Genomic DNA, 13,053 nt, shown 5'->3' on the forward strand with positions numbered 1-13,053 from the left:
AAACACTCATCAGAAATATATATATATATAAACACTATTTTTGAAATGTAGCATATATTAAGGATATCATCCAAAAGATCAATTGGTTACATAGAAAGTGTATCAAATTAACTTCCCTAAGATTTGAGTCTATTTACACTACTGTACCACGTCTAAGAGTGCTTGTTTTCCCAGCTCTTGTCAATATGGTGTATCAAACTTTCATTGCCAATATGTTACCTGAAAAATAGCACCTTGGCATAGTTGTTATACTTCCATTACAAGTGATTTTTGGCATCTTGTCATATAAGAATAATTTTATTTCCTTTCTGTGAGGTATCTTTGGCTGTTTTTTCTTGGGCAGGGGAGGGGTGATTCTTGGTCTTTTTATTGATTCTTGGGGCTCTTTACATTTTTGGGAAAAATTAGTTTTAAATGGGAAAAACACAATGTGGCACCATATAGCAAATAATAAATACCTGTTGAACCGAAGAGAACGACATGCTATAGGGAGTAAGCGCTAATGCAGAGGCATACACTGGATTTTAAAGGAACACCTGCAAACTTGGGGGCAGGTAAATCCTGAAGGACAATGAGTTGGCTACATAACTTATGACTACAGCCACATGAATTTTAAAGATATCCTTAAAATTTCATCTTCAGAATATATTACTTACTTTTTTACAGGCCCATGAAATGATATTATGTGATTATGCATTTTAAAGCACCTAATTGTGTCAATTTCCATTTTTTCCCTGGCTACTCATAACACTGTTTGCCTGATGCCTCGTCATTTTAAAACACCCTGAATCTTATCCAACTCATAAAATGATTACCAAGTCAAACATAAGGGATATGAAGCCAACCTAAAAAAAGTCACAGTAAACTGTTTCAGAAACTAGCTGCTTTGTTAGGTTGAAGAGCTAATAAACTAAGTCTGGGTTGCCAAACATTTTCTATCAAGAGTTAGACAGCAAATATTTTAGGCTTTGCAGGCCACATAAAGTCTCAGCCACATATTATTTGTTTCTTTTTTACAACTCTTTAAAAACCTAAAAACAATCCTTAGCTCATGGATATAAAAAAGGCCATGAACTGGACTTGGCCCAGGGTAGAGTTTGCTGACCCCTTATATTAAGTGATGCACCAAAATTAAAACGCTTTTTGTTCTGTTTATCCACACAGCCCTTACTTGTACATAATCTATTCCAGGACTTTCATTTGTGGCTGGTCCAACAGCCCCGTCAGCACATAACTTTTCACCCAGACAAAATTTCTTCCAGCCTTCTTCATCTTCAGATTTTGGCTAAAAGAAAAAAAAGAAAACTGATTTATTCCTGTGTATTAATTTTTACACTGAACAGTAAAAAAAAAAAAAGAAGTTAAGGCCTTCCATATTCCCATTACCTCAACCCAAAGATAGGGTGCCAGTTATGGGGAGAATCTCTGTCCCCAAAATTTGTATGTTAAAACCCTAAACTCCAGTACCTCAGAATGTGACTCTATTTGGAGATAGGGCCTTTAAAGAAGTGATTAATTTAAATTGAGGCCATTAGGGTGAGCCCTAATGCAATCTTACTAGTGTCCTTTTAAGAGGAAATTTGGACTCACAAAGAGACACCAGGGACTCCCACACATAGAGGAAAGACCACGTGAGAAGACATGGAGAAAGTGGCCCTATGCAAGCCAAGGAGAAAAGCCTCAGAAGAGACCAAAATGAGGCTGGGTGTGGTGGTTCATGCCTGTAATCCCAGCACTTTGGGAGGCTGAGGCAGGCAGATCACATGAAGTCAGGAGTTCAAGACCAGCCTGGCCAACAGGGCGAAACCCCACCTCTACTAAAAATACACACAAAAAAATTAGCCGGATGTGGTGGCACACACCTGTAATCCCAGCTACCCAGAGGCTGAGGCAGGAGAATCATTTGAACCCGAGAGGCGGAGGCTGCAGTGAGCCGAGATTGTGTCACTGCACTCTAGCCTGGGCAACAAGAGCGAAACTCTGCCTCAAAAAAAAAAAAAAAGAGAGACCAACCTTGCTGCCACCTTGTTCTTGGACTTTCAGCCTTCAAGACTGTGAGAAAATAAATACATTTCTGTTGTTTAAACCACCTAGTCTGTTATGGCAGCCCTGACAAACATAGTGCCTAAGTGGCTACAAAATATGTGGGATATGTTGCTTTTTCTTATTATTACATTTTTTGAGACAGGGTCTTGCTATGTCGCCCAAGTTGGAGTGCAGAAGTGTGATTACAGTTCATTGCAGCCTGAATCTCCTGGGCTCAAACAATTCTGCCACCTCAGCCTCTTGAGTAGCTGGGACTACAGGCACGCGCCACCATGCCTGATAATTTTTAATTTTTTTTTGTAGAGATAGTTGTCTCACTATGTTGCCCAGATTGGTCTCAAACTCCCGGCCTCAAGCAATTCTTCTGCTTTGGCTTCCCAAAGTGCTGGGATTACAAGTGTGAGCAACAGTGCCCAGCCAAGATGTGTTTAGTTTGGACAAGACTTTAATGGACACTGACAGACAAGGGTGTGTCCAAAAGAGGATGATAAAGACAGAAATAAGTATGGAGGAAAAATGCACCAAGAATGCTTAATAGAATGAAGGATGTTTATCCCATGTAAAGAGATGTGATTACATATTTCACATATCTGAAGGGCTGTCCAATCAAAGAAGAAACAGATCTACTCATGCTGCCAGACAGAAAATTCAGGACTAGTTGGGAGAAGCATTCAGCTCAATATAACCTTCTTAACAAAACAACTTTTATTTGTACATATCACCTTGCACATTACTCTGCATAGGTGTATTATCCCCCCCCAGGGATAAGTAGCTTTCATTAAATCCTTAGGATGAATCATCTCAGGTCAGGAGTTCGAGACTAGCCTGGCAATCTGGTGAAACCCCATCTCTCCTAAAAATAGAAAAATTAGCTGGGTGTAGTGGCGGGTGCCTGTAATCCCAGCTACTTGGGAGGCTGAGGCAGGAGAACTGCTTGAACTCGAGAGGCAGAAGTTGCAGTGAGCCAAGATTGTGCCATAGCACTCCAGACTAGGCAATGAGAGCAAAACTCCATCTCAAAAAAATAAATAAAATAAAAAATAAAATAAAATAAAATAAAACCTCATGATGAACATGAGACCACTACAAAGTTAAACCCTATTGTCTTGTCTTGGAATAAGGTATCTACCTTTTCCTATCACTCCATCAGGTCAGAAACTGTTTCTGTTTCAGTTAGTACTCAATATCCTGATTATTAAATATAGTACATGCTTAATTATATCAATTAATAAACAAATGTTTATGTTTTCACACAGTTGCCATCAGAGTGTACTTTATTTTTTAAATAATTTAAATAGAGACAGGGTTTTGCCATGTTGCCCAGGCTGGTCTTGAACTCCTGAGCTCAGGTGATCTGCCTGCCTCAGCCTCTCAAAGTGCTGGGATTACAGGCATGAACCACTGTGCCTGGCTCAGAGTGTACTTTAATATTCCACTGTTCTGACGGACCATAGTTTACTGAAGCAATTATGTTAGGTCATTTCCATTTTTGACAATATTTTATCAAGTCATGTTACTGATGTGGCTTCTTTTTTAGATAGTGGGCATGTACCCAAAAGCCCTTCCACTAAGTGAGAAAAAAATATATTTACCTACCTAGCCCTGTCCCAACTACATACATACATCCTTGGTACTAGGAAGGCACCATTGCCTAGTCAAAGGCACACAGGCTTTAGAGACAGACCAACTTGGGTTTGAACCCTAAGCATACCTTTTGTGTGTTTATGTGCCCATGCTTCTTTGATAGAAGAACTAGCTATACCTTTTACGAGTTAAGTGACCTTTGGCAAGTGATAAGTTACTTCCCTTCACACTTTTGCTGGAGCAGAGCTTCCAAATGGTATGCAGAAGCATACAGAGATGCCATATACTGAATCTCTCAGCTTTTGGCTAGTTTCAGGAAGAATATGCAAGCAGTCATTTATTCTAATGTGTCATCATGTAAAAGATATCAGGAAGCACCGCCTAAAGGAGGCTTCTAAAATCTAAAATCTATGAACTACCTGAAACTAAAATTTTGTGCACAGGTGCATTTTTTTTCCCTCTGAACATAAATAGCTTTCATTAGATTCTATGAAGGAATATGAAATCCCCTAAAAGGTTAAAAACTACTGTCCTGAGACAATGTATCATCCTTCCAACTCCTTTTTTCATTTGGTAGTCCTGATATATCTACTAAAGAGCTTAAAATTATATCTAAACTGATAAAATGAAGGACATATGCATGACAATATACATGACAGGTTTCACTTATGTGTCACTGGAATTGTGATGCAGACTCATCACATTAAGCAGAAGCAGAATCCATTCATTCACAAATTCTGCAAACATGTGAGTTTACTGCATGCCACCATCACCTCATCAGGAAAATACATTAAGTCTTTATTCAATTTTTTGGTAAATATTGAAAATGTATTTATTTCCTAGAAAGTAAATGTCTCGAAGAATCCTTAAAAACTTGTGGAAGCTTAACAGTCACCTATCCAAATTCCCCCAAGATATTATGAATTAAAATTGACATGAAAGGCTGGGTACAGTAGCTCATGCCTGTAATCCAGCCCTCGGGGAGGCTAGGGCAGGAGGATCACTTGAGCTCAGGAGCAAGAGACCAGCCTGGGTAACACAGGGAGACCTTGTCTCTATAAAAAATTTAAAAAATCAGCTGGGCACGGTGGGACGCGCCTTAAGTTCAACCTATTTGGAAGGCTGAGGTGGGAGGATCACTTGAGCCCAGGAGGTCTAGGCTGCAGTGAGTCATGATTGTGCAACTGCACTCCAGCCTGAGAGATAGAGCAAGACCTTGTCTCAAAAAAAAAAAAAAAAAAAAAAAAATTGTCATGAAAATCATACTTTCCAGGCTACTAACGTAATGGAATTGTTACTATTAATGGTATATTGAAGAGAATGAAAATAACTGACTAGGCAAGTGAATCTTTAAAGACTGGAAGTAAATATAGATTCTTTCAATCAGGTATGCATCGTACAACTTAAAACTGAGAAACTTACATACCATAGTCACATTACTATCCAACTGTTGTGATTTCCAGTGACTTCTATGTTTGTTCACATTCTAAAGGAAGAAAAGACGTTAGACGGTACTCCTCAAAAAATGGATAACTGAAATCAGTTTCTGCGCAAAATTGTAACCATCTAAAACTTGGAAAATGGGAAAGGTGGGAGGGGTGAGATATAAAAAACCACATATTAGGTACAGAGTACACTGCTTGGGTGACGAGTGCACCAAAATCTCAGAAATCACCACTAAAGAACTTATCCATGAAACCAAAAACCACCTGTTCCCCAAAACTACTGAAATAAATAAATAAATAAAAATAAACAAAACTTAGAAAATATTTCAAACTGTATGTCTAATGATTATAATAATAATTTAGTAATTAATTCATGAATATTCTGTATACTTTAGGATCATAAATTTTATTTTTCCAGCTACAGTCTAAGAACAGAAATAAATCCAACAGGGGCTTAATCAGATTAAATATGACACTTACCTGTCGAACAGTTGAAAACTGTGCCACTTGTTGCTGTTGCCATTGAAGTGTTGGGGAATAACCTTCAGGGGCGGGTTGGCATCCTGAAAGCTAGAGATCAAGTTCACAAATATTAGGATCAACAGTAGTGTCAAAACTAGAATCTCATGCCTCTGCAAAGCAAAATAAAACCAAGATAAAGTATATAATAAAGATTATACAAAGGCCGGGCATGGTGGCTCACGCCTGTAATCCCAGCACTTTGGGAGGCCGAGACAGGCGGATCACAAGGTCAGGAGATCAAGACCATCCTGGTTAACACGGTGAAACCCTGTCTCTACTGAAAATACAAAAAAATTAGCCGGGCATAGTGGTGGGCGCCTGTAGTCCCAGCTACTCAGGAGAATGGCGTGAACCCAGGAGGCGGCGCTTGCAGTGAGCCAAGATGGTGCCACTGCACTCCAGCCTGGGCGACTGAGTGAGACTCCGTCTCAAAAAAAAAAAAAAAAAAAAAAAGATTATACAAGAAAATAAAATACTTTTTGCAGATGTAAAAAAGTAGGCATTTCACTTTACTATTTATATTCCAGTTAAAAACATTAGGGAAAGAGTCTTAAGTCACCTTAATCAGGGAAATCTGGAAAGGTTTATAGTTGGAGTGTCTATAAAATCTAAATGACAGGAGCCTGGAGGATATATCTAGTCCTACCTGCCTTTCTAGAATAGCAAAACAGAAACAAAAAGAGAGATATACCCCAAATAAAGAATTCTGGTATGAAATACAGTTAGATAGAATGAATGAGTTCTCATGTTCAACAGCACAGTAGAGTGACTACAGTTAACAGTAATTTACTGTATATTTCAAAACAGCTAGAAGATTTGAATGTTCCCAAAACAAAGAAATGATAAATGAGGTGATAGATATCCTAATTACTGATTATTATACATTGTATGCATGTTTCAAAATATCACATGTACTCCATAAATATGTACAATTATTATTATTTTGCCCACATGATAAAGCATGAAATTATGTATGATTATTATATATCAATAAAATAAAAAATAAGAACTTTGGTATGGGCAAAATGTACTTAAAGACGTTTAACTTTAAATTGCCTACTTCTGTTTTCTTTTTTGAGACAGAGTTTTGCTCTTGTTGCCCAGGCTGGAGCGCAATGGCGCCATCTCGGCTCACCGCAATCTGTCTCCTGGGTTCAAGCAATTCTCCTGCCTCAGCCTCTCGAGTAGCTGGGATTACAGGCGTGTGCCACCACACCCGGCTAATTTTGTATTTTTAGTAGAGATGGGGTTTCTCCATGTTGGTCAGGCTGGTCCTGAACTCCCGAACTCATGTGATCCGCCTGCCTTGGCCTCCCAAAGTGCTGGGATTACAGGCGTGAGCCACTGTGCCCAACCATACTTCTATTTTCTAAAACAGCACGTACAGCCTGAGCAACATATCAAGACCCCGTCTCTACAAAAAATACAATTAGCTGGGCACTGTGGCACATGCCTGTCGTCTCAGCTACTGGGGAGACTGAGGTGGGAGGATGGCTTGAGCCCACGAGCTCGAGGCTGCAGTGAGCTATGATCATGGCACTGTACTCTGACCTGTGCAACAAAGCGAGACCTTGTCTCAATCAATCAATCAATCCATCAAATTAGGTATATTAAGACATTCTGTTCCATTAAATGTCCATCAACTAAAAAATCCTGAAGAGGAATTATAAGAAAAATTATAGTGTCTGAATTAAAATTTCCTGATTACAAATATCAGTTAGAGAAACTACTTTGAACATGAAAAGGAAATTACTATCAACTAGTTAAAATGCCACTCTCCCAGGCGCCTGTAGTTCCAGCTACTTGGGAGGCTGAGGCAGGAGAATGGTGTGAACCCAGGAGGCGGAGGTTGCAGTGAGCTGAGATTGCACCACTGCACTCCAGCCTGGACGACAGAGTGAGACTCAGAGATTCTGTCTCAAAGAAAAAATAAATAAATAAAATAAAACGCCACTCTCCTTTGAGCTTAGGTTAAATAGCACCTCCTTAGAGAGACCTTTGCTGGCCAGGTGTGGTGGCTCACACCTGTAATCCCAGCACTTTAGGAGGTGGAGGCAGGCAGATCACTTCAGGTTAGGAGTTCGAGACCAGCCTGGCCAACATCGTAAAACCACGTCTGTACTAAAAATACAAAAATTAGCCGGGTGTGGTGGCACACACCTGTAATCCCAGCTACTTAGGAGGCTGAGGCAGGAGAAGCTCTTGAACCTGGGAGGCGGAGGTTGTGATGAACTGAGATCGTGCCACTGTACTCCAGCCTAGGCGAAAAATTGAGACTCAAAAAAAAAAAAAAAAGGGAAAAAGAGAGTCCTTTTATGATTCCTCTATCTACAGTAGTTCTGTCATGTATTGATTATTATATATGCTTATTTTCTTCATAGCAATAATCACAATATGTAATTATTTGTTCGCTTGTTTACTCTCTGTCTTCCTCAGGAGAGTATGTAAACTCTACAAGGGTAAAAACCGTTTTTGTCTTATCCTCTGTTGTATTCCCAGGGCCCGGCACTGTACTCTGCTTAATTAAAGATGTGCTGGATAAATAAATAAATGAAAATGTCCAGAGTGTGCACATAGCTATAAAAGTAAGGCCGGGTATGGTGGCTCACACTTGTAATCCCAGCAGTTTGGGAGGCAGAGGTGGGCGAATCACGAGGTCACGAGTTTGAGACCAGACTGACCAACACGATGTAACCCCCGTCTCTACTAAAAATGCAAAAATTAGCCGGGTGTGGTGGTGAGCGCCTGTAATCCCAGTTACTCAGGAGGCTGAGGCAGGGTAATCGCTTGAAACTGGAAGGCAGAGGTTGCAGTGAGCTGAGATCGCACCACTGTATTGCAGCCTGGGCAACAAGAGTGAAACTCTGTCTCAAAAAAAAAAAAAAAAAAAAAAAAAAAAAAAAGTGTAAGACATCTGGGTTTCTATTCTTAAAAAAAGTGAAATTTAGTCAAATTCAGATTAAATTATATTAAACTAAGATTAAACACCAATCCAATAACTGGAAAAAGGTTCCTTAAAAATAAAGGGGTCAGGCGAGGTGGTTCATGCCTGTGATCCCAATGCTTTGAGTGGCAGAGGCGGGAGGATCGCTTGAGGCCAAGAGTTCCAGACCTGCTGGCAACAGAGACTCACTCTCTATAAACAAACAAACAAGCAAAAAGAAAAAAGACAGCATAAGTAACCCATTTAAAGACTCCTTTGAAAGGACTGGATAATGTCCCTGAAGTAAGATGGGCAAGCCTCCACAAAGGCTAGAGTTACAGAAAGCCTCTTTAGAGGCAGTAAATGCCAATTGTTTCTGGAGGAAAAAGTACAAGCGAACGTCTAACTTTGCAGCGAGTAGTCAAATCTTACATCATAATTGATACTGTCGGATACTATAGGGAGCGTTAGTCTTTTAATTGGGGGATTGGGGGTAAGCTCCAGACGGTAAATAAAACTCACAGAAATATTCACACTTTGCTTCCTTTTCAACTTCTTTGGGTCAATTTGAGCTACCACAACATCTGGACATTGAGCTGCTTCGATCCTACAAATAAGTAATAAACGCGAGAAATTAAATTTCTATTGTGCTTTGCTCAGGTGTAGTAAAACGAGCGATCCATTTCCACAGTTCATTGTGAAATTAGAAAAAAAATTCAGACTTCCAATTGAGGAACTAAACAATATATTTCTGAAATTATCTGGATCAAAAACAAATCTAAGAGCACACATCTTGATACGTGCAATCACGTTCAACAGGAACTCGCCCACGTTAGGATGTAATCCAGAATCCTGAATAGACCCGAACTCGCAAGAGACTGGAACGGGAATAGAGCACCGGGGGCTGTACCCAGGGGCAGCGCAGAAGACCAGCCCACCCGCCCAGGGCCAAATCACTCACTGGACCCGCCTCAGGTATTCCTGAGGCGTCCTCGGGGGTACCGAGGGATCGAAACCTTCCGTCAAGTCGCAGGGCTCTACCGGCAATAGCCGAGGCATCAACTCTTCCACTGCGGACTCCGCTGGTACCCACGCCATGGTTTTCAAACCAGCCAGTTCCGCTCAGCGCTTGCGCCCATTCTAGGTCACAGCGCAGGCGCACAAGTAGACACCTTAGGCGCGGAGCTGAGCAAGCGGCAGTTTAGGGAGCGTTAACTGCGCATGAACAAACTGCTGCTTGCCTCAAGGTTAAGGCTCCGGTGGTGTAATAAAGGACCTGAGAATTTAATTCCTAGCTGAATTGGTTCGAACGCGTTTCTGGGTCTTTTACCCTCTGTTTTGTTTTCTAACGCTGGGTAAAGGCCGAGGGTTAGCAACTTTTATGCATCTCTAGTAGTGAGGGATCCTTAGAAATGTTTTTTTAATTAATGAACAATATTACGGTAATTATCATTCATGGAGCTCTAAATTCTTAAACCCTTAATAAACTCACACATTTTCTCATTTGATTGTTAGAACAATCTTGTGAAGTGGGTAGTAATATTCCGCTTTCTTAGGGCAGGGACTGACCTTCCAAAGGGGAAGAACCAATTCCAACCTAGATTTATCCGATGCCAAATGAATGAAAAATTAATTTTCTACAGGAATTTCTAGTGCTTGACCACTTCAAAGATCACTGTGTGTTTATTTGGAATGAATATTACTCCTAGAATAGCCAGCACTTTTTAATTTTCGTTTTAAAGAAAAATCTCTTCGTTTAAATACAAATAGTGAAAAAAATGAAACTAATGCTAACATCCAGAAATTAAAAATGTTAGGTCAGTCTTGTTAGGTAGATAGTATTATTATCTCCATTTCATAGGTGAGGAAACAAGGCAGGAATGTGCAAGAAACAAGTATAATATCTGATTATTTCTAAACAAATACAATTGAGTGAATACAATTGACTTTTATTTTCTAACATTTATGTTTATTTTAGAAGGTTTAAAAAATTTTTTTTATTTATAGCACTGCCTTTAGCTTGCAAGGAACTGATTTTAAACCAGGATGTAAATCTAAATTGAAGATAAAGTGAGGATAGTCCTTAGCTTATTTAAGTACTTAATGCTTAGGAACTGCAACTAAACAGTTGGGACACTGGGAAAGATATCACCTGGCTGCAGACTACAGTTATTCGGTTAACAAATTTTCACTGGTTTTGGGAAAAACAGACTTAAAAGAGAATAGGGAGAAATACTCCTGTCCTCCAACATTTTGGTGATAATCAAGGACAAATATGAAAAAGTAGTGACTTGAGGACTAAACTGATTTTTTTTTTTTGCCCAAATTCCTATTTAAGGGGTCTGGGGAGTCATGCCCTACAAAGCATAAATTCTCATCAGATGGGTTTTATTTAACCCTATATATCATGATTTACTTTTCTTTTCTTTCTTTTTTTGAGACGGAGTCTCGCTCTGTCGCCCAGGCTGGAGTGCAGTGGCCAGATCTCAGCTCACTGCAAGCTCCGCCTCCCGGGTTCACGCCATTCTCCTGCCTCAGCCTCCCGAGTAGCTGGGATTACAGGCGCCCGCCGCCACGCCCGGCTAATTTTTGTATTTTTAGAAGGGACGGGGTTTCACCGTGTTAGCCAGGATAGTCTCGATCTCCTGACCTCGTGATCCGCCCGTCTGGGCCTCCCAAAGTGCTGGGATTACAGGCGTGAGCCACGGCGCCGGGCCATGATTTACTTTTCAACCTCACTTCAGCATAACATTATGAGACGAAGAAGAAAAAAATATTTTACCCCAAAACATGTTTCTTTGCCCTATTTTGAAAAGGCCCTGCAAAGCTGTTCTTTGTGGGGGAAAATTTGCATCTGTAAGGAATCTTGGCCAGGCGAGGTGGCTGCCGCTGTAATCCCACTACTTTGGGAGGCTGAGCTGGGCAGATCACCTGAGGTCAGGAGTTCCAGACCAGCCTGGCCAACATGGTGAAACCCGATCTTTAGTAAAAATACAAAATATTAGCTGGGCATGGTGGCGGGCACCTGTAATCCCATATACTTGGGAGGCTGAGGCAGAAGAATCGCTTGAATCCAGGAGGCGGAGGTGGCAGTGAGCCGACATTGTGCCATTGCACTCCAGCCTGGGCAACAAGAGTGAAACTCCATCTCAAAATAAATAAATAAATAAAATAAAATAAAATAAAATATTACCCAGCCTTGACCTCCTGGACTCAAGTGATCTACTCACCTTGGCCTACCAAAGTGCTGGGATTACAGGTGTGAGCCACTGGGCCAGGCCACAAATACATATATTTTTATTTTTATTTTACTGTAAATTATTAGCATTTTCTCTCAATTTTTTCTGGAGAAAAGGTTACCTTGCGAATTAACTACCAGTGGAACAATGGTTAACATTGGAGTTTGTGCATAAGTATGTGTCAGAACTACGCAAGGATTAAGGAAGAAAGGAGACAATACGAGAAGGAAACAAAGGTTGTCCCGGGAAATAAAATAAATTATTTTCCAAAAGAAGAGGTAATAATATAGCTTCGTGCTAATTCAAATCTAATTTGATTTAAAAGAATTAGTAATGAGATTTTGAGCGGAGTTTTCAGAAATTGCACGAAGTATTTGTTAATGCTTTAGTGAAATATGGAACACATGAGATAAGCTATATTTGGCTGATGAAGTTATTCTGAAAAAATGCTTACTATTTGGAAAGGTGAACTTCTGAAACTACAATAACATTTCATCTATTCCCAGGAAGAAATATTCCTAAGGTACTGAACTACTTCTGGTGCCCTGTTTTTAGAGATTTATCGCCTGTTTTTAGTTTATGATGGAAAAATTCTTGTTTCAGTATTTCTCACACAATTGGTTAGCTGTAGAAGTTACGTGAGGATTGTGAGAATAGAACATTCTGTTGTGTGTTTATTGATGACGTGGCTGTTTATTGATGATATGGAGGCATCTGTTAAGTCAACCTTACACAGCTGACTGCAGTTCATCTCTGTCTCTGTATTTTCTTTTCTTTCTTTTTTTTTTTTTTTTGAGATGGAGTCTCACTCTGTCGCCCAGGAGTGCAGTGGTACTGCTCACTGCAACCTCTGCCTCCCAGGTTCAAGTGATTCTCCTGCCTCAGCCTCCTGAGGAGCTGGGATTACAGGCACCCGCCACCATGCCCGGCTAATTTTTGTATTTTTAGTAGAGATGGGTTTTGTCATGTTGGTCAGGCTGTTCTTCAACTCCTGATCTCAGATGATCTACCTGCTTCAGTCTCCCATGTCTCTGTGTTTTCTGTCCCTTTAAAAAGCTCAGTTATTCTCAAATGTTAGTGTGTATAAGAATCATCTGACTGGGCGTGGTGGCTCACGCCTGTAATCCCAGCACTTTGGGTAGGCCAAGGCAGGCGGATCACTTGAAGTCAGGAGTTCGAGATCAGCATGGCCAACATGGTGAGAGCCCCCTGCCCCACGTCTCTACTGAAAATACAAAAAATTAGCTGGGCATGGTGGCATGTGCCTGTAATCCTAGCTACTTCGGAGGCTGAG

At 40.4% G+C, this 13,053-nt stretch overlaps 1 protein-coding gene across 2 annotated transcripts in view; it reads right to left on the reverse strand.

The window, feature by feature from the left end:
• The window catches only part of GEMIN2 (gem (nuclear organelle) associated protein 2), a 22,691-nt gene extending 13,004 nt beyond the window's left edge, over window positions 1-9,687 (reverse strand). For both annotated transcript variants that reach the window (XM_011965634.1, XM_011965633.1), the window contains exons 1-5: window positions 9,482-9,687; window positions 9,043-9,127; window positions 5,556-5,645; window positions 5,057-5,116; window positions 1,172-1,285 (exon numbers count right to left, since the gene is read on the reverse strand). In XM_011965634.1, coding sequence (XP_011821024.1) covers window positions 1,172-1,285; window positions 5,057-5,116; window positions 5,556-5,645; window positions 9,043-9,127; window positions 9,482-9,618 — 486 coding nt within the window. In that variant the 5' untranslated portion in view covers window positions 9,619-9,687. The remainder of the gene's footprint in view (window positions 1-1,171; window positions 1,286-5,056; window positions 5,117-5,555; window positions 5,646-9,042; window positions 9,128-9,481) is intronic.
• Between the last annotated feature and the right edge of the window lie 3,366 nt (window positions 9,688-13,053).

The sequence above is a fragment of the Mandrillus leucophaeus genome, unplaced genomic scaffold (assembly GCF_000951045.1).
Source record: "Mandrillus leucophaeus isolate KB7577 unplaced genomic scaffold, Mleu.le_1.0 Scaffold730, whole genome shotgun sequence".
NCBI lineage: Eukaryota > Metazoa > Chordata > Mammalia > Primates > Cercopithecidae > Mandrillus > Mandrillus leucophaeus.